General features: G+C 36.2%; 1 protein-coding gene across 5 annotated transcripts in view; it reads right to left on the reverse strand.

Annotated features, from left to right (window-relative positions):
* NUBPL (NUBP iron-sulfur cluster assembly factor, mitochondrial) overlaps nt 1-23,082 on the reverse strand; it is a 68,532-nt gene that overhangs the window by 25,052 nt on the left and 20,398 nt on the right. For 4 of the 5 annotated variants that reach the window (XM_025168612.2, XM_088145391.1, XM_007431314.4 and 1 more), the window contains 4 exons: nt 20,758-20,848; nt 16,306-16,345; nt 16,126-16,216; nt 519-612 (listed from right to left, as the gene is read on the reverse strand). In XM_025168612.2, the coding sequence (XP_025024380.1) occupies nt 519-612; nt 16,126-16,216; nt 16,306-16,345; nt 20,758-20,794 (262 nt within the window). In that variant the 5' untranslated portion in view covers nt 20,795-20,848. Of the gene's footprint in view, nt 1-518; nt 613-16,125; nt 16,217-16,305; nt 16,446-20,757; nt 20,849-23,082 lie in introns of all 5 variants that reach the window. The other variant, XM_088145392.1, reaches the window with a different exon arrangement.

Raw genomic sequence — 23,082 nt, forward strand, 5'->3', positions numbered from 1 at the left:
TCAAACTCCCAGTCCAGTAGAGGACCTGAAATTGAGGAAGACACATACCACCCATAGGGGTGAGAGGGGAGATTCTCTCTCTCTCTCTCTCTCTTAGATACAAAGATTTGTTCCTCTTTTTCTAATATTTCTAACAAAACATTTTCAGAAAGAGTAGTAAAGTGCTACAGCACTCATATCCTCTTTGCAAGCTTCCCACAGACATTTATGTCTATAATTTAGACATGAATACACTTTACAGCTCCCCCCATGCCAAGTAGTGTAGCTAAAAATCTGTTATTAGGAATATGTTTGGGATGGTATGTGAACTGAACAAGGAGTGATAGCTTCATCTACCCCAAATACATTATTGGACTACAGTGGTTTTTAAAACCCTAAAAATCATAGATTATGGTGAGCAAATACAACATTTAGGAAAGAGGAGCACCTTATAGATTCCAAACCTTTGTCTCCAGCCATGTAATCCAAATGCTCCCAGTTGCACTGCTTAAAATACAAAGCAAAACTACTAAAGATACCTGCAACTGGAATATTCTGTGAGATTGACAGTTGAATATCTCCTGTCCCTGGTGGCATGTCAATTACCAGATAGTCCAGTTGGTGCCAGTCAACCTAGAAAAGTCACAGATGAATTAGAAAAAAAAAAATGCATCTTAAACCTCAAGGTCAAGCCCCTTGTAGTTTTTAACATCTTTGAAGATAACTTCTAAATAAATTCTATTGCTTGGAACCAACATCATATGTAACATGAAGAACCCCTATAGGTCATATATTAAAAATGGAGAAATTCTAGGAGATAATAAATGTGTGCATGTTTGGAGGAAAATACAACAGACAATTCAAAATACAACAGACAATAAGCAGCTGACAAAAAAGAACCAACGGATACTTCAGGTGTAGCCAGTCATATTCCTTTCTGCCAATAACCATTTGTGCCACAAACTTCCTTCTCTGCGTTTACTGAAGGAACAGGAAGCTTACACACTGAGGCCAAATTAGTACAGATAAGAGAGACACATTGTACACTTATGAAAAAGTATATATCAGGTCATGCAAGCATAAAATGTGATATTGGCAGTAAAAGAAAATATTATTATTTATTTATTTATATTTCAAATTTTGTCACCGCCCATCTCACTCAAGGAGCAACTCTGGGTGGTTTACAATAAAACAAGAAAAAATACTAATTAAAACACAATAAAACAATGTACTGTACATAAATAATGTATTCCAAGGAATTGATGGTAAATGAAAGTTGTTAACCTATGCATTTCTGTTCATTATTTATTTTAAATGGATTTATGCTGCTCTTCTACTTATAAACTGCCTAAAACTATTTTCATTAACTACTTGGAACTCACAATAAAATATGCCTTAAGTGTCTTTGTTCTCCAAGTTCTCTAAAATATGATGTTGTATCCATGCTAAATTAAAATGCGATCTTCAGAAAGACAACAATCTGAGGAAAAACTATAGTTCTATAATGAAATCATATTTCCCTGCTATATCAGAACTTAGGTAACACTGGTTTACTTAAACTGTAGTAAGAATGAAACAGAATCAGATTATTTCCCACTAATGTACATTCAATGTAAACCATACCATAATTATCTGAACTATCTAACAATTCATTATTTTGTTGGAAAAAACAAGGAAGTTTCATTTCCCCCCAAAGTAACTGTGGCCATTTGTTTCTTTTGAACCCAAATTATTTGCAGTTAGTCTTAATAAAAATGTAGGGGGGGAAAAACCTTCTAAATTTTATCTAAAACACTGGCTGGGTAGAACTTCCAATCTTATTCAGATGCCCTGGATAAAAGCTAATCAAGCCTCACATTTTCTTACTCCAAATGTCTAAGTCAGAGATCCCCAATTTTTTGACATCTGAAATTTTAGAAAGTGTTGCAGATGCAGTCATAAACAGGAGGTGTATATAGCCAATCACAAAATCAACCTATCTAGGTTCTCTCATAGACAGAGAAAATGCAAACGCAGAAAAAAACAGAAAGGGAGAGAAAATGGAAACAGCTAAGACAAAGAGAGGAAGAGTGAGGTAAAGAAAACTAAAGAGGACTAAAGAGAATATTAGAGGGAACACACTAAGAAGGAAAGTACAGAAACAAGGAAGATTCAAGAGAGGAAGATTCTCCCCCCCAAGTAATTCCATTCAATTAAATGGGGGGGGGGGAATCCTGCTCTGACAAATACATTCACATACAATCAAATATATTCAGTGCCTTCGATTCAGGAATACTTTACATTTATAGGTCTTTTAAGATTCTGTAAACTGATTTCGTTTATAAAACCATTGCTGATTTTTTAAAATAACCATTACAAAGGTACCTAGGCTTGAAAAATCACTGATAATAACTGCTTTTCAAAAGTGAGAATGAAATGTGCTTTTAAAATAGTAAAGCCAAGGAGAGTTAATAAAAATCTACATAAAAATCAAATATGCCTCTTTGCATCTGATTAATATTAGAGGTAGTATAAAGAAATTGGTAATAGAAAAGTAAGTCAATTAAATGCACAAAAATACTTCTCATTACTAATGGGACTTAGAATGGCCAGCATGAAAAACTAGTCTTCCTTCTTCAAACACATTTTATTTCTGTGTTTCCTCGAATGACGAAAAAATGATATATATTATTACTCATCTCCTTAACTTCGCAAAAATCTAGCAGGATGCGAAAGAACAGCCAAGACAACAATGTCCTCATGATTTTAAACAATCTGCTAATAAAGGGACTGGTTATGGAACAGAGAAGCATTCTTGATTTATGCAACTTTTGTCTTCTTTAAAAGATTGTTCATCCTTCATGGTGAAGGGTCATATCCTAATCATATTCTCTATTCATCAGACTTGTTCATGGAACTGCATCAATATAGTAAAGGGATGAGGAGATAGGACTCTGGCAAGTCCCACTATATGCCTTTACTAATCAGTTTGCATAGTGGCTACTCACACCTCATATTATAAAACCTTGTCTCAGCAATTAGGAATCCTGATCACAATATTGCTCATGGTCTGTGTCTTGGAAATAAGAATAAAAATTGATATAGCCATTAATCTTCTACCTAAGTCTACATTTATTTTTCATCTCCTGACGTATTCAAGGCAATGACATTTGTTATGAATTGTATGTCACAATTTCTCCGTTATGAAAAATGGGAATGAGATTTATCTAAAAAGGAAAAGTGGTATAGAGCATGGATCCTTAAAATAAATAGTAAATCTATTTATCTACCTATGATTGCAAGAAATAAGATATAACTTTTATTCCATTATCTTTCAAGAGATAAATACTGAATCCCTTACACAAAAACTAAGACAGGAGCAGAGAAACATCAAAGTATTCAGGGCTTTATAAAGTTAGATATGGATCACAAAGCTCTGTTATGGGTTAGATGGCACTAGCAATGGAATCATATCTCTTCAGAAGATATCTTTGAGCAACCACACAGCCTTCTTGCTTAGGCACCAGGACGGTCCATTAACCATTTCAAGAGGATGTGTCCACATGCCATCATCTGCATCTTATTGTCAACCTGTAGCACACATGATGGAGGTGGCCTGAACTATGTACCCATATCAGCACACTTGTGGCTCCAACTGATTTTGCTGCTTTCCTATGGGACCACCCCCTTCCATCTAGTCCCTGAGACCCTTAATCCTCTTTTGGCTGTGAGGAAGACTGGAACTCTGGCTTCCCCAGCCACTCACTCACTCACTCACTCACTCACTCACTCACTCACTCACTCACATACATACATACATACATATATACATACATACATACGGATGGGTTGGTTTTCCCTTTGCTCTGCAGTGTAAAGTCCTGAAGTTGACTAACTTGTCCTTGGTTTAATGCATGTAATTTGAGTGTAATTGAAAAGACTCATTTCTTGTACCTCTGTAGCCTCTCTGGCAAGAAATTCCCTTCCCAATGGTCATTTCTCTCAGGACCCCTGGCTCCTTACTTCCTCTTCTTATGTAATATGCTCAGAGAAGTTTATAGTTCCCATACCAATCTGCATAGCTAAATCCCTTCCTCAAACTCCAGCTCTTCAACAGTACTTATCCAGTGGCTGCAGAAAACTGGATGACCACTAGACAGGAGTCAAGGGACACAAAAATCTCTAACTCTTTATTGGCTATTGCCCCTGAATGATTAACAGGTTAAAACAATCAATCACTTGACTCAGAGTTTCAAGGATAACAATAACAGAAGGAGGAGGAGGAAGTTGTTCTTCTTTTAGTAGTCAACACTAATAAGAAACAAACGCAGAGTATAGAGTAACCAAAACACTGTGCAACCAGAGAATGTACTTACCATGATGTTGGAATCTGAGCTGAAGGAACCACCAATCCTGGTTCTTTTAATTTTGCAGTCCAAGCTATATGGACAGCAGCATACTAGAGCCCAGGTATTATGTCAGTCCCCATATATTTTAGAATTCCCTGTCTTCTGTCTCATTAAGCATTCCAGCTCATCAGAAATTTTTAGAGAGTCTCTGCTATAGATTGTGCTCTTCTTTCTTAAATGAACAAACAGGTTGATCCATATAAACTTCCAAAGCAGTTATTCTATGAATGTTCTGTTTATATGAATTTACCCACATTCCATTTAATGTTAATGGTTCAATAGTTCCATTCCCCAAACTGCTTCCACTGGCTGCCTGAGACTAGGAGAAAGAAGCTATGTCTACCCCCTTCCCACATAGAAGCCAACTAGACTGACTGGTGAAGAACTGGGTCTACCACCATACCAGAGTTCAAGAAACTAGCATGGGGAGCATAAGGAAATCTCACATGAAACATTCAAATCTGTCCTTCAACGTAAGGCATCTGTTAACTGAGGGAGCTGATTCACTGTACCTCAGGTTAAGGTTGGCCTGACTTCCTTACAATGCCAGTGGGTCATTTAAACTTTTTCTTTAGTTTTTTTCTTTTTGAACCATGAAAATAGGACACTTAAAGAATTTTTAGTGAAATATCAGTTAACATGTTACAGATGATCATTCACAACTTCTTGATATTAATCAATATTCAAGTCAGATTTTCAAAGTATGTGTTCAAAATTAGAAAGACTCTCAATAGAAGCTACTTAAATCTGAGTTAAAATAAACTTCAGACTGTGGCTTGGATGATGCAAGTAACAAACCACAGACAGATCTATCTCTGCCTGATAGCTGTCCTGCTGACAGAAAAGATTAGACCAGTTTGCATATTGCTTAGTCCCTGGTGAGACAATTCTGAAGAAATTTGAGTTACCATGATGTGTGAATGCATTGTTTTCTGTTCTAGTACATTACAATCTCTTATTTAAGATGTAATGAAATGCCAATTTAGAAAATAAGCCATGAACTATCATAATCCTTAAAATCTTAAATTAGAGGGCATAAGTAACCATCTCATGATTTTAGAGCACCATAAAACTTGAATATCAGGACTACCAAGAAACTTAATGGCTCGCCAGCTGTATGCATCATCACAAGACTACTGTGAAGGAAACTGGTGCAGTGGCATTTCAAACTACTTAACTATGGAATTGGGTGTTTGGGATTCTTAAATTTCAGGTAAGATGATACTGCTCAAACCAACAGTAGCAGTATCTGTAGTTGAGTGCTTGCTACATTGCATCACAAATGTATTTAAATAAATAATACAATTAATATTAATTAAAGGAAAAAAAGTATAAACACAGCTCAATATAGCAGGACTACAGATTACATTATTTTGTGCTATCAATGTAAAGAGTAAAGCAGATGACCTTGATGAAGATACGCAAGTTCTGTTACAAAAGCAATGAGAGGTGACACATATTTAAGCAACAGACATACAGTATTAGGAAGAAGCTCAGACAAAACCTCCCTAATTCACAGGAATATGAGAAAGGGGAGGTAAAGCACAATCAGGCTTGCAAAATTCTGTTATTATAGCCAATCTCAAGAAAAATAGTTTTAGCCTTCCTGTGGAGCTGATTTCCTGATCTGGTCTACCTAGCGGGGCTGAAATGAAGCACCTGAACCGAAGCTAGTCTGGAGACTGTGAGACAGGCTACTGCAACTTTTGAGGAAGAGGATGACTAGATAATGCATTACAGGCTTTGTCACTGCTTTCCCTAAGTCTCACATTGAGTGTATTGTCGAAGGCTGACAGATGCTGACACCAAAACAAGCAGCCACTCAGTAACTCAACCCACCACACACACACCCAATCCCCCCTTTCCCCCCCCCCCCAGATCTCTATAAATATCCACAGAAGGGTCACATCACCCTGGGCAGAGAGAGAACTGCTCCTGTCTGTGCTCCTGCACTCTGAAGATGCCGGTCACAGGTGCTGGCAAAACGTTAGGAAACAAAACTTCAAGAACACGGCCACACAGCCCGGAAGTCTCACACTGAGATTAATACTACCTCCTTCTGGTAGTATTACCGGAATAAATAAAATTTCTAGATTAGATTATTTCAGGAAAAAAGATTCAATTGTATACGTAAGACATATTCATAAATAACATTCTATAAAACATGAAACTATTCGTCCTTATCCTTCTAGCATTTTCAGAAGTGTGTCCACATACAAATACTCCCTGCTTGAGGAATAAATTCTCTCAAATTAACAAAATATTGTAGCAACAGGAATTCCTCCTTGCAAAGAACAAGTGTGTGTGGTTACAAAATTACACCTGTAATACCCACCATCTGTTAGTCAACATGCATATGTGGAAAACACTAAAATATTTGCTTCTTTAATATATAGTGTTGTGAAACATTTCAGATGCTGGAAATGTGACTACATTTTACTTAAGTACATCATTCGTCTTTTCTTTTCTAGGAATAATTTTTCTGACATTTATTGTTGGGGAAACGTCAATATATATAACTGCCATGTGGCTCTATGTATTTTTCTCTATACATATCATGAAGGCTTTTGTGTAAATTGTTCTGATCAATCACTAAATATATGTGACAAATGTAGGCATTCATATAATATGAATTCCAGGTCCAAACTCTGAATGATGATATTACAATGAAGCAATATTAGGCAATTCTGAGGACATCAGTACTCAGAATCACTGCTTAAGAATATATTCTGCAATGTATCATTTAAAGAGCATGTAAAACCCTGCACATCATATGATAATAATGCTGTATTTTAAAATAGGAACTTCTCTTCAATTAACAGACATATACCTGGAGCATTCCAATTAAGTATAGACACCAAATCATTCTGGACACTATGTTATGCCATGGTTTAGTACTAGAAGTAGATACAAGCCTGTGATCTGTGCGCTTATCCTCCCTCCAATTCAGCCATGGAGGGATTAAAAGCATCAGCTTCCTATTTCAAAGTAAATAAGTTTACTGTCAGACTTTTAAAAAAAACCTTTGATTAATCAAAGTTTTGTACAATAATAAGCATTGTACAAAAATAGAGATGCAAGGAATAGGATATAATACAAAATACTTTGTAAAAAGAAGCATTCAATAGTGCACTCTCCATCCTTTCATTTTTCACCCCAACCACTAACTACTATTTATATTTTGCTTTAAACTTACACAGTTGTTGCTTATATCTATTTCAGTCATTTTTTTCAGCTGTTTTTTTTAAATCTACTTCTTTATTTTCTTCAAAAACCATATTCTAAATATCTTAGCTTGCCTTGCTGTATTATATGTGGTATGTAAAGGAGAGATTCCTGCTTAAAACTTCCATTGGAAGTGGAAGACTTCCACTTGTGAATATATGCAATCAATTTCTCCACTGCCGCATATTCTCCAATTTTTATCTTCTAATTTTGTATTGTCAGCACGGTTTCTCTTTTCCAATATTGTGCTAAATTGATTCTTGCCACCATCATCTTACAGTATATCTCAATAAACTGTGATACTTTTCATTTATACTCTCTGTAATCATTCCTAATAAAAATATGTGTGGTTTCAATTCAAATTTTATTTTCAAAATTCCCTGAATGCTTTGAAGTATTTTTTTTCCCAGTACTTTTGAATTTTTTTGCATGACTACCAGATAGGATAGAATGTTTCTTCCTTGTTATAGCATTTTGAACATTTATTTGATACGATTTATCAATCTTGCAATTGTTAACAGAGTTATATACTATCTATAAAACATTTTATACCAGTTTTCCCTTAAATTATAACTTGGAGTAAATTTTATTAATTTTTTTCTCACAACTCTTTCCATTGATCCGCTGTGATGACTTTGAAATTCTGCATCCATTTTACCACGCAATGTTTGATTTGTTCTATCTCTGTACTGTACTTCAATAACAGTTTATAAATATGACCTAATAAATTATATTGGTTTTGTGTAAGTGTTTCAAATTCTGTCATCTTTCTCAAGGTTTTTTAGGACTGCTTTTTATCTTTCCAATTATTTGCACATACATTAATCATAACAGATTCCTCCCTTCATGGAGCAATTCTTGCTGTGTCTTTGTTTTCTGAATCCAAAGATATATTGGCATATGTGATTAAATTTTTATTACTGTAATTGTCCTTAGAGTAAAAAGCATTTGATGATGATGCTAATGGTGAGATCATTGGACTTATCCTTGCCTTTAAAAGATTCCAGACTTTTATCAAACTTCCAAGTGTACTACTATTTGGAAATTTTATCCATTCTGTTTCCCATAATATACAATTTGCTCTGTAATATAGTCTAAGATCAGGAAATGCAAGTCCACCTCTTTCTTTTGGGTCTTGCAAGATTTTAAATTTTACTCTTGGGTTTTCCCCACTCTGTATAAATCTATCAATTGCCCTTTGCAGTCCTGCAAATTTTGTCTAAAATTTAAATTAGTGCCATTTGGAATAAAAAGTTAATCTTGGGTAATATATTCATTTTTATTGTTGCAGTATGTCCTAGCCAAGAAAGCTTTAAATTTTTCACCTTTCAAGGTCTTGTTTTCTTATTTTTTCTCATAGTTTGTTATATTTGTTTTGAAGTACTGTAATCTTTATTTGCATCCTGTCAAATGGAGTGCTAGATATTTCACTGGATCTTTTATTAGCTCACAGCCAGTCTGCTTTTTTTACAAGGTCTCTTTCTTCGAAAGCTAAATGCCTTGTTGTTATCTTAGTTTTCTTTTCAATGATTTTGTATCCAGAGAGGCAGCCAAAATCTTTAATTACTTTCATCAAATGTTGTATGGAGTGTTATGGTTGCATAATTGTTAGTACTATATCATATGCATAGCATTTCATCTTTTACCCCTCTCCTTGAATTTTGATCCCAATTATTTGTTTATGTTTTCAGATTTTCTCTGCCAGAACTTCCAAAGTGATTGCAAATCATTAAGAAGAAAGTGAGTAGCCATGCCTGGTGCTTTTACATACTGAGAGTGTTCCATCTGCTGCGATCTTTGCTGTTTCACATTGTTATTTGCTCTCCATCCAAGTTTGGAATTCTTCCCTGGGATTCATTTTGTGTAGAACAAAAGTCTATTCCAAGTTGTTGAAGGCTTTTTCTGCATCTAAAAATACTGCTGCTGTCTTGCTTTCTTGAATTGTAATAGGTTTGCTTAATATTTGTCTGTGTTCCTCTGTAAATTCTTTAACTGCTCAATCATTAATACATGTTTTCAATGTTCTTTGTCAATTTTATGCTTAGAATATAGTTCCTTGAAAAATTCAGCAAGTTCTTCTATTTTTTCCAATCTTGTATGCATCCGTTTATTCCCTTTATTGCTGTTATCTTACCTTTCTCTTACTCTTTACTAATTAGGTGGGCTAAAAGTTGTCCTGGTTTATCTGCATTTTCAAAATGGCTTTGTTTGACATATTTTATCTTCTTTTGGAGTTCTGACTTTGTTTAACTGTCTCAGTACTTGTCTTATTGGATTGGTTTTGCAGATCTGTTCTAATTCCTTTACTTTTTCTTCCACTTGTGAAGTTTGTCTATTTTCTTTTCTGTTTTGCTGCAAGTCTTATAAGAATTCCTGTCATGTAAGCTTTATTTGTCTCCCATAAAGTTGTCTTTGACATCCCTGGAGTCATATTTATTTTGAAGACGGATTTTAAGTTCTCTTTACATTTCTGTAATATTCTTTCCTGAAGTAGTAGTGTATCATTCATCCTCCATCCAAAACACAGCTTTTCCCCTTGAAATCATTATATTAAGACTGGATTATTTCAATGGATGGAACTGCACTTCCTTTAAAAATGGTGTGAGAGCCTTGGATACCCATTACATATTGATTCTTGAATGTATTTTGAATTTGGAAACTCTAATTTGTTTAATGTTTGATTTTTTAAAACAAGCCAGGGTGAGAAAAGAGTAGTAAACAATAAATTCATATAAGCTTGGTTCACATAAAACCAGACTATTTATTTTTGGCTTATCATGATATGCAAATCTACTCATATAGCTTAGCATTATGTGAGGATCAGGCCTTATTGAATTTTGATTATACAGATGAATACAAATTACATCGCTAAACTGAAGAATTCACAGAACAAGTTTTAAAGAGTTATCAGTAGGATAACATCCATCATACACACAATCAAACAACTTCTTGCCTGTTTTGACAAATTATTTGCAACTGAATCCAAGCTGGCAACCTCTAGTTCAAGTTTACCCTCCAAACCAAAATTGTGAGTTTCTTTGCTAAAACAATTTTAATTATTTGCAGTTCTAATGTAGATGAGGTATGGCTTGCTAATTTACCCATAACAGGAAACAACGCTATACATGGAAAGAATCACAGTAGGAAATGGGAAGAAACATCATTTAGTCCAGATCAAATAACCAAATCATGGTTTATCATTATTTCTGAATTAAACTCAAGTCTTTTATGAAAAGGTACCCTTAAACATAAAGAAGCTTCCTTCACTTTTATTTTGAATATGAAAATATATAGTTAAAAGGAAGGTATATGTGATGGACTGGAATGGAGGAAGGGGAGTGAAAACGGTGCTCTCGTCTCCAGAGCAACGCTCGGGAGATAAGCGGAGAAAGCTGGCGCATCCCTAAACATTCCAGAAGATAGTAGACAGTTGTGCCTGGGAACTAGTGGTCAGTCTGAGAAGATTCTGTAAATAAGCGCTAGCTAATAAACCTTGCTGATTGAACCTACACGGTCTCCAGGAGTTCCTTGGGCTAGGCCTGACATCAATCTTTTCAGACTGACCAGTAGTTCCCAGGCACAAGTCTCTACTATCTTCTGGAATGTTTAGGGATGCGCCAGCTTTCTCTGCTTATCTCCCGAGCGTTGCTCTGGAGACGAGAGCACCGTTTTCACCCCCCTTCCTCCATTCCAGTCCATCACAGTATATGCAAAAAAGTTAGATATATCATCCACATTCCTTCATGAGAATTTATACTTTATATTCTTTACAATGATAAATATTCTGTTACATGTTAATATTGGTACCTTTCTTATTTATTGCAATAAATAAGATTCTTAGTGCTGAATGATGATTGTTATCTAGTCTGAAAGATCCTAAAAGCTAAACAGTGTACAAACTGCAACAGAAATACAGTGGGGCAAAAAAGTATTTAGTCAGCCGCCAATTGTACAAGTTCTCCCCCTTAAAAAGATGAGAGAGGCCTGTAATTTTCATCATAGGTATACCTCAACTATGAGAGACAAAATGGGGAAAAAAATCCAGAAAATCACATTGTCTGATTTTTAAAGAATTTATTTGCAAATCATGGTGGAAAATAAGTATTTGGTCACCTACAAACAAGCAAGATGTCTGGCTCTCACAGACCTGTAACTACTTCTTTAAGAGGTTCCTCTGTCCTCCACTCATTACCTGTAGTAATGGCACCTGTTTGACCTTGTTGTCAGTATAAAAGACCCCTGTCCACAACCTCAAACAGTCACACTCCAAACTCCATTATGGTCAAGACCAAAGAGCTGTCAAAGGACACCAGAAACAAAATTGTAGACCTGCACCAGGCTGGGAAGGCTGAATCTGCAATAGGCAAGCAGCTTGGTGTGAAGACATCAACTGTGGGAGCAATAATTAGACAATGGAAGACATACAAGACCACTGATAATCTCCCTCAATCTGGGGCTCCATGCAAGATCTCACCCCGTGGGGTCAAAATGATCACAAGAACAGTGAGCAAAAATCCCAGAACCACATGGGGGGACCTAGTGAATGACCTGCAGAGAGCTGGGACCAAAGTAACAAAGGCTACCATCAGTAACACACTACGCCGCCAGGGACTCAAATCCTGCAGTGCCAGGCGTGTCCCCCTGCTTAAGCCAGTACATGTCCGGGCCCGTCTGAAGTTTGCTAGAGAGCATTTGGATGATCCAGAAGAGGATTGGGAGAATGTCATATGGTCAGAAGAAACCAAAGTAGAACGTTTTGGTCTAAACTCAACTCGTTGTGTTTGGAGGAGAGAGAATGCTGAGTTGCATCCAAAGAACACCATACCTACTGTGAAGCATGGGGGTGGAAACATCATGCTTTGGGGCTGTTTTTCTGCAAAGGGACCAGGACGACTGATCCGTGTAAAGGAAAGAATGAATGGGGTCATGTATCGTGAGATTTTGAGTGAACACCTCCTTCCATCAGCAAGGGCATTGAAGATGAAACGTGGCTGGGTCTTTCAGCATGACAATGATCCCAAACACACTGCCCGGGCAACGAAGGAGTGGCTTCGTAAGAAGCATTTCAAGGTCCTGGAGTGGCCTAGCCAGTCTCCAGATCTCAACCCCATGGAAAACCTTTGGAGGGAGTTGAAAGTCCGTGTTGCCCAGCGACAGCCCCAAAACATCACTGCTCTAGAGGAGATCTGCATGGAGGAAAGGGCCAAAATACCAGCAACAGTGTGTGAAAACCTTGTGAAGATTTACAGAAAACGTTTGACCTCTGTCATTGCCAACAAAGGATATATAACAAAGTATTGAGATGAACTTTTGATATTGACCAAATACTTATTTTCCACCATGATTTGCAAATAAATTCTTTAAAAATCAGACAATGTGATTTTCTGGATTTTTTTCTCCATTTTGTCTCTCATAGTTGAGGTATACCTATGATGAAAATTACAGGCCTCTCTCATCTTTTTAAGTGGGAGAACTTGCACAATTGGTGGCTGACTAAATACTTTTTTGCCCCACTGTATATCACTGCACAGCAATTACTTGCGCTATGTCTATTACAAACATTTTGTGAAATCAAAACTGTAGCTCAAATTTTAACATTTACTTTTATTTATGTAAAACTGAAATCCAATTAAAAATGTGCTGTCAATGACAATGATCTACATATGTTAACATCTTAGTAACGAAAGAGCAGATATTGCTATCCATTTAATTTATCGCAACACATTTATCTGCTGTTTCAAATGTATTGATAAGAGTACAATTAAATTCTACCTCTGATGTCTTGAGAATATCTATATTACCTAATCCAGTTGCCATACTTGATAATGTTCTGTGACACACCATTATAAGGCAGGTTTATATTTCAAAACTCCTCTTGGCTGCAATAAAATGCATTAAGTATATTATGTCTGATTGACTTAATTTTCTTAACTTCTTTATTTTTCATATGCCTGTCTTGGACCCCTTTAAACTCAATGTATTATATCATGATCCAAGATTAAAGAAGTAATTTAAGTTTATTTGCCACCAGAAAAAGAGGAGCTATTTCTTCCAGATCAGATAGATAGATGGATAGATAGATAAAGATATCTAGAAGATTAAGATCTACAAAAAATATTTAAATATAAAAATAATAGTCCTAATCTGGTGAGAAAAGGTGGGGAGAGATTTAGGAACATTACATTGAAACAAAACAATTTATTTAAATTAATGCATAGGATGCCTGAATAACTCCATCTCAAAATACTCTGATCAGAAAATTAATAAACAAACTACAGGTAATAAGGTACTGCTATAAACAGTAAGGTTTATAACTCTTTAAAGAGTGTAATAAATTATATCAATTGTCTGGTAATAAAACAGATTTTATTTTCTTTCCTGGATCTTCAGGCAAACTGAGAAGGAAACCCAGATTATCCTGAGACAGGATTAAAAATTCCTAGTTCGTACACAAAAGAGAAAAAAAGCCTGATTAGAGGGAAAATCCTCATTAAAGCTTTCTGCAATCAACTATGGGAAAATCATTAATGGCCTTATGTCAAGGGACTATATTTCTTTTTGCTTCTAGATGTGGTAGAGTAAAACTATTTCTTTAGTTGCTAGGTAACAACCGACTCAGTATATACCATTATCAAAATGCATGAGAAGAAACTGCCATCTGCTTCCCAACTGGGAATTCCATTGAGTAAAGTAATATTGTATTTTCTGCAACGCTCCACGTCTCTTCCCCATAATCAATTAATCCTTGGTCTCCTTAGAAAAGTAAATACCACCATTAGCACCCTTACATTCTGTTCTGATTCTAACTTCAGAATAGCACCATATGCAATCAGGTCTTCCCTACTCCAATCCCTGACAAGTATATTAAAAACATTTATGATAGGAATCCAATGTTCCACTTCCACTGATGGAAATTCTTCCATTAGTGGAGTCCTTGGTGCTTTCTGAGCTTAGTTGTTTGATTGCAGACACTTCGTTACCTGACTAGGTAACATCATTAGAAGTTACCTAGTCGGGTAATGAAATGTCTGCAATCAAACAACCAAGCTGAGAGAGCAGCAAGGACTCCACAGTTCAACCCTGAGCTACAGATATTCTCTGTTATTGGTCTTCCATTAGTGAAACTTTTTCCCAGCTTGGTGCCCTCCAGAATTACCCAGCCAGCATGACTATTGCAGAGGGTTAGGATTACTGGGGGAGTTTGCATCTATGCACGTAGGTAGCGATTAGTACGAGTTTGAATAGTGCAATATTTGGTTTAGTGTGATTTATAAACTGATGCCAGGTTGTGCTTAATGTGAGCCAAAATTCAATTAGTGCAAAGCTAGCACTAGTGAGGCTAGTGCATGCACAGTTTAGAGTTAGAGTTGCTGCTAATTGTCATTTGTGCCAAATGGAGAAGAGGAAGGTTCCATTCGAGGAGAGCTCAAAAAAGAAGAGAAGAGAATTTTCTTTGGAAGCTCTGCAACAGAATGGGAGGGCTCCAGAGTGGGGTCAGAGGAGAGGAATAGAAAATCTCACCATGCCATTAGGGCTTCTGCTTGTGCAATATTGGATTAAGTTCTGTGTGCCCAATATTAGGAAAAAAATTTTTTTTCCTACTGTCCCAAGTAGTTGCCACAAAAGATTGCCTTTAACAATATACGGAAAGATCTTACATTTAAGATTTTGGAATAAAGTAAAGCATTTCAACAGATGGAAAAAGTAGCCATTAATGTCCCCCACTTTCCTCCATGATGACTAGTATTGTTAAATGTTACATCTTTTGTCATCAGATGTTGAGTTTTATTACTGTGCCTCACTTATAGGATGAAAAAGCCCGAACTCTATGATGTCACATACAGTTTCTTTATTAGTGATAGATGCATTCAAAACAAGGTAACTAAAAGGTCAAACTTTTGGTTTGCAGTTCAGAAAAATATCAGACATCTGTTAGAAGGCAGGAAGAAAGATTATATAGATATGGGAGTTGTTGGTTGCTATAGATCCAATACATTTGAAAGGTGTCAAGTTGAGGAAGGCTGGCTTATAATGAGTGCCAGAAACTCTCTGGGGTTTCAGACAGAAGTCTTTCCTAGACCTATCAGAAGATCTCAGAGATTTAGTAAAAAAAACCAAAAACTTCTGTAGTCAAAACATATGCTTTCCTTGCCTTTCCTTATAGCTATGGAATTTCTCTGTTGTAGATCAGGATCTAAAAGTGTCAATGGCCATATATTATATTATATTATATTATATTATATTATATTATATTATATTATATTATATTATATTATATTATATTATATTCTGCTATATTCATTCCAGCTGAAGTCAACATCTGCAGAAAGTTTGAAGACAGAATAATTATGTTTAATTTTAAATATTGGATGGTATATTTACTGACTCAGCAAAATGTTTTGCTATTATGTTTTCAATACTTCTGTATTTTATTAAAATAGTGATTTTGTATTTGATATAAGCATGACTAGAAACTGTTCTACTGTATTATTATAATCACTAATGAAAGCAAGAATGTAAAACAACTTTTTACCTGTCTCAGTAATTTCTCTATAGCTGACATTACCATGAGTCCTCTCCAGACAATTGGTGCAGTCTCTTCCACCAAGAAACCCATAGACATACTAGAATTAAAGGCATTTTTCCAACATTTAGCATGATACAAACAGTAAAATATAAAAAGTAAATAGATAAAAAGAAAGAAAGGGCTTACCATGCAATTCCATAGTTCACAAGAGGCCTCATTAAGTTTTCTAGAACAGAAATTATTTTTAAGAATAAATTTTTGGAAACTTTATTCAGGTTGTCTCAATAGTTGTAAACCAGAAGCTCCTTGTACAGACCACACCTAATCTAAAAAAACAAAAACAAAAACTGAATTTTGTTGAGCTTGACTCCTGGTGGATATGGCAACAAGATCTCCAATATTTTGACTACTGAACTTTCTGCCAAAACACTTTCAAATATTTTGAAAGACAGTAAATATGTTTTTGTCAGTGTAAGCTTACCTTTAGGAATGATATTTAGAATGTTTTTGCTTTTATTTTGCTTTCTATAACTTTTCTGTGACTGGAGACTCTTTGGTGCTCTCTGAGCTTGGTTGTTTGCTCGTAGGGGTTTCATTACCCAACTAGGTAACATCATCAATGCTGGTGAGTGTGGGATTTTCTCCCTGTTTATATACAGTAGCTTGCCCTGCCAGTGTTGGTGGGGGTGCAGTTTTCTCCTTGATAGTTTCTTGATTAGGGTATTATTTTCTGCTTGATTGTTTGTCTGGTGTTAATCCCTGCTTATCTAAGTGTAGGCTACTGGAAAGGATGTGTTCTAGTCTTTTTGCTTCCTTTTTAGCTTTTTTATTTATTTTTGAATGGTATGTAAGTGTGGTTTATCTCTATATGTATAGTTATTTATTTATTTATTAAATTTGTATGCAGCCCATCTCCCCTGGAGGGTGACTATAATGGCTGATTTGTCTGAATGCCAAACTTCCAGGAATTCCCTAGCGTTTTTGGATTTAGCTTGGTCTCTACCCTGTAACTATATTTAAGTTATAAGTATATTCTTTTAATCTGCTACTGTTATATTTCATTAATAAACATATAAAATTTTATATTAAAAAATTTTCACTGCCTATTTCCATTGAGGTGGAACCAATTACCCTATTTTCCATAGAAATATTACTTCAAATAGTGTGAATTCGAATCATGCAACCATTTCATGGGATTCATTATCAGCACTAATGGAGACCTACCCATACAGGATGCAATTTTCTATGACTATCATTTTGTATGTATGAAAGTTATTAGTCAAAAGTCCAGAAGATTTTAATGGTGCTTAATAAATGTGTGCAGTATTGCCTTTAGCATCTGCAACCTTTCCTAGCAGGTGTTGTCAAACACCTAGTAGATGTTTAGGGAAATGTTTAGGGGAAATGAGTATAATTTAAGCTGATAATAGTTGTTTTGTATTCCCACCTGGGCAATGGCAAGACTAGAAAAGTTTATAGCCTTTCATTTAAGACTATTATATATAGAGATAGCAAATTAGTAACTACAGCATAAAAGACATTAAATAGAATGCCATAGAAATTGCTAAATTCCATACAAACTTTACTCAAGTCCTATTGCAAAGAAGCCTGAAAAACAAAGAAGGGAAGGGAAGGGAAGGGAAGAGAAGGGAAGGAAGAGGAAGAGGAAGAGGAAGAGGAAGAGGAAGAGGAAGAGGAAGAGGAGAGGAGAGGAGAGGAGAGGAGAGGAGAGGAGAGGAGAGAGAGAATAGTGATAGACAGCTAACTCTGGCTTGAAATTATTTCAACTGTGATTCCACTGCTGAAGAGACCACCCACAGTTCAATAAAAGTTACTTCTTGCTCAGGAGTTAGCATAAATCCAAGGAAATATCTTGAATACACAGCTAGTTCTTTACTAAAGTATAGTACCATCCTGGATTGCAGCTTTTGTATTTGAAATGAGCTACACATAAGATTGTTATAACAATTTTAAATGTCTAAAATGAGCATTTGATTTTTAAGAGACTGCTGCAGTTCCCACTTGTTCACAATTATCAGTATTAATAACCATATTCCCAAATTATATTTCAGTGCAGTTACTCGGTAGTTAGTTCATACAGAAATTTAAAAATAACACTGCAGCAGACAAAAGATTATTGTGGCAAACGAAATGATAATACCATAATGGAGTACTGTAGTTTTTCCTCTGTATTTCTACTACATGACAGCTGCACAGACTTTATGAGATGTGAATTACAGTAACATATTGCAGACATAAAACTGTAGAGTATGACTAAGTATTACTAATTTTTATACTCAATAAGCAAATTCAGTTTCTACAGAAGGATAAAAAATAGTCTCTCCTTTTCCATTTTCAAACTATTAGGATTTCTAGTAGTGCAGTTTTTCAAATCTCAGCAAATAAAAGCTTTCAAAGGTTTCAATTCTTCCTGTTTATCTAGGATTGTTCTTGTTTTCCAGTAATTCTCTTGGCAGGGTTAGACTACCCCTCTGTTTAGAAATGTGCTGAGTCTGTAGCAGTTAAATTCCCAATTGGAGAGCAAATGCACCTTGAGTCTTGCATATTCATAGGGACAGAAAATTATCTTTGAAGGGTAATGTATGTTTATGTTCTGTGAGAGCTGATGTTGTATAGTTTGGGGCTTGGAGCAGGAAGATGCATGTCCTACTCCACCGTCAGTCATGGAGGTGCATTGGCTAATTTTGGGCTAACCATTCTCTCAATCCATCTCTCAGGGTTATTGTTGGGAAGAAATACCACTGCCTGGAGCTCCTGAATGAAAGGCAGGTTAAAAGTCTAATCAATAACGAATTGCTCAACCTATTAAAGTAAAGGGAAACTTACTTCAGAGTCTCATTAGAAAAATCCTTGGTAGTTATGTAAGGATTCACATTTTTCTAGATTCCTTTAAACTCATAGGCTAACCAGCTACCCATCAATACATGAAGTGGCTTAAATTTGTGGGTGGATGTACAATCTACCTCATAGATCCCCAGAAATCTTGGTGCATCAGCTGCTACAATTTCAGGCTTCATTGTGCCTGAAGATAAAGCAACATTATACATACTACAGGCCGCACGTTTTTATCTAGTAAGCTGCATTAATATTGCTATAAAAAAAAAGACCAAGAAAGATTATTGTAAAGAGTGTTCTAATAGACAGTATATCATTCCAATTAAAAAAAAAAAAAAGCTATTCAGTATCGGTGGGAGCCAGGGACAGTTCCATTGAGGGCCTGTACTATTCTCTGTCGGTAAATTAAAACAAGCTACCCTTGTGTAAAAAATATATTGAAAATATTAGTCCAACTATTTTTTTTCTTGCAAACCCAGAAGATAAATGCTTGCATAGTTACCAAAATCTCTGTGATGGCAAAAGTAGGAGAGCACTGCAAGTGGTAACTTCAGCCTCTCATTTCCCACAATTGTTAGTTTTGTTTTAATTCTGCTTATTTTGTTGTTATTCTTCAAGTATCTATGAAACAGATCTGGTTTGCTGAGAAGTCTCCACCTGCTTAGCCTCAGAAGTATGGAAACCTGTACTACCTCAAAGGCATTACCTTGTAAATATTTCAAAGCAAAATAAATAAGCAATTATTTGTTTTCTTTCTGTACAGAACTTCTTTCTTCAGTACAAAGTACATAGGTATATTTTAGAATAGACTGTCTTATCTACTTCACCATGCTGAAATAACTTGTACCAGGCTATCCTGTCTCACTGCTCTTGATTTTAATAAACAGATAGGATTCTACTCCAGGGCTTGGTCCTTCTGTTTTCTGCAGGACTTTTCTCCTGGCACTCCTTCAGCAATCTACAAAAGAAACATGATCTCTCCTTCTGCTCTTCATGTGGATAAGAATTTCTCTGTGTGGTTGTATGGAGCACCTCCCACTTCTACCTATTTAAGACGCATAAACAGCTGCAGGAAAACTCAGAACTGTGTATGTGCTCCAAGAACTTAGACTGAGATCCTAGCAAGATCAGAAGACAATTCTCATGACAAACAAGAGACTACCTTACAGTTTCAATTATTTATTTTTATTTTAAAATATATAAGCTCCCTTAAGTATAGCCTTCCAGAGCAGTTTACCAAAAGGAAAAAACATAAAATAAAAATAAATTGAAAGAAAACATAAAGGTCAGAGATAGAAAAGTTTTTGAAAAACATTTAAAAGCCTGTTATCATTAAAATTAGATATTTTTGCTTGACAGAGAACAGTACTAATGCCACAGAAACCTCCCAAAGGAGGAAATTCAGCAGGAACTGGCGCTGAGAAGCCTGCCCCCACCCCCACTTTCCCAGCTGCCACCTTACTTTCAAAGGTGGTATCCAAAGGAGAACATCAAAGGTAAGCATGATACAAAGGAAGGATTCCTTTGGAGCACATGTCTGATTCTAAAGCATATATGGTTTCAAAGTCCTTTTATTGAACCAAGGAACAATGTTCCTTCATATACATATGTACTGTCTCCTCCATCCAATTACCATTTAAATTCAATTGGATATGATGACATATTTTCTTTTACTTCCACCACACCAAATCATTGCTACATCTCACTATTTTCTTTAAAATACTGTATTCCAATTCAGTAGCTTCAGTTTCTGGGATAATTGTGATATTCGGCCAGACTTACTTGATGTCACTTCTGGATTTCCTTTCAGATTCATCATTTTTGGTATGGATGGCCCATATACATCTGCATCAAGCAGCCCAACTGCTTTTGTCTGTGGAAGAAAAATGCATATCATTATACATATTCTTCAAACAGAAAAAATTATGCACATTAGCCATAGCAATATTTTAATTATAATTTCTCTACAGTTACTTATTAAAGCAGGGCATCTGAAAATTCATCAAATCCACTAGCTCACCACAGGGCGACCGGAGCCCAGGGCAGCAGAGGTGGCAGAGTGCAGGGAGACCAAAAGGGCAGAGATGGGGGGGAGGTAGACAGGCAGGCGGGGGGAGTTGAAGTGCCCCTGTGATTGTAAGTGTGGACGGGCTGCCAAGTGCCCGAATTTTGATCATGTGACTACAGGGGTGCTGCAACAGCTGTAACTTTGGGGACTGGGCATAACTACTGAATGAATGGTTGTTAAGCGATGACTACCTGTACAAAGAATTTGAGATTATGGAACAGGTCTGGGCAAGGAAGAGGAGTTTGGATATAAATGCAAGGAACAGAAGAGAAGAAAAAGTGAAACAGAAACTGAGTACAATGCTTTCTGCAGTCCTGATAATTTGCAAAGAAGTAGGCTGACCTGATTTCCAAAAATAAAAACTTGGATATACGAATATTAAAAAATGCATACATGTATACAAATTAATCTACAAGTCAATTCCCCCAAAGTCACAGGCAAAAATTATCAGAAAAAAAAGGACACAAAGATGTTTAGAAGAGCTTCTCTGGAATGAAGCAACTTTAAGTAGTTCCAAACATTCCTGTTCCCTGTTGTGCTTTTACGCTCTGTGCAAAATTATTTCCAGGCCAAATTAATTTAATAAATGACTAACAATCAATTGACCACTCTCTCCATCCTAAGGCTATCAGACCTGATCTGCAAAAATCCATTAGTAGTCAACAAAGAGATACAGGAAACACTAACTTTGCTTCTTATTCTGGATTTCTGCAGACTAGTACTAATCAATCAGCCAGTAAAATGGATAATGGCATAGCTTCATTCCCATGTTCCCTTACACCATAAGGTACCCCGAGACTTGATGAGTAATAGAAAGACATCATTTCTTTGGCTCTTTGTTCCCATACTGTTCTGCCTGTTCTACCTTGAGCCCTCCCATTAGTTCGAAGATGCCTTCCCCAAAATCAGGACTGTCCCTGTAAAACTGGAATTTAATCTTGGAAATAAGTTTCAGGCACTGATAGTGCCTTCTGTTGACTAAAACCTAGTCACAGCAGCAGGTTATTGGGAATATTTTAATTACATTCCCAATGAAATCCATTTATGGGTAAAACAGGAAGGAACATAAAACGCAAATGTTATGGCAAAGAAATGAAAACCTGGGTGCCCAAATGCAGCATCATTATGAGAACAGCTTTTGCTTTTAACATTCTGAAGACAGCCTATCTGACCATTGAGAATCTTTACATTAGTAAACATTTTTATCTTTTTCTTCTTCTTCAAGATTGTTTCTCCTTTTGGATAGGCTTCTCAAATTACCACTTGAATGCTTATATCTGAACAAAAATATAGTTATTGCATTATGGTAGTTTTATGCAGTGAAACCAGAAATATTTATTTTACTGGCCCACTTTTATCACTTCACACCATTAATAATATTAAATAAACAGCAGTCGCACTAAATGCTGTGGATACCAGAGGCAGGTAGGTGGGGTGGAGACAAGGTGGGTAAATGATTAACATACTTGCATAAGACATTCTGACATAAGAACATAAACATGGAATTTGTAGGATGACATTGCATGCTTGTTAATTTTTTTAATGCTATCACGAATTGTTACTGACACTGCTAACTGCATTTATTTATTTTAAGTGCAACATTCTAATGGCAATCCACCTGCCATCAACGTTATTACCAATATGCACTATTTCAGCGTTATTTGATGGCTATGTTCTTGTTACGCCACATGTTCACATTTGGAGAAGGAATGGGGCATGCTATTTGGAGAATGGAGTCTTCTGAAGCACCATAAGAATGGGACTCCTGCCGTTCTCCAAATAGGGCGCCTGTACTCATGAGACCTGGGGAAGACCAGATGGTTTCCAAAGTATTGCAAGAATGGGGTGGGCAATTTGGAGAAAGAATGATGCAAGCAGCTTGGAGAACAACACATGAGGCCTTGGGAAGAAGGCCTGGCATGGCCAGCAGCTGCCTCGCATACAGTAGCGTCAGACCAGGTGCACCTCATCAGCAGCAGCAGGAGACCAGCGAAGGTCAGCTGGGCACAGAAGAGCCTGTGGAACGCAGGGTGGCTGGG

The sequence above is a fragment of the Python bivittatus genome, unplaced genomic scaffold (genome assembly GCF_059951505.1).
Source record: "Python bivittatus isolate LINGU-HERP-01145 unplaced genomic scaffold, Pbiv_v1 ctg000480_np1212, whole genome shotgun sequence".
In the NCBI taxonomy this organism is placed as follows: domain Eukaryota; kingdom Metazoa; phylum Chordata; class Lepidosauria; order Squamata; family Pythonidae; genus Python; species Python bivittatus.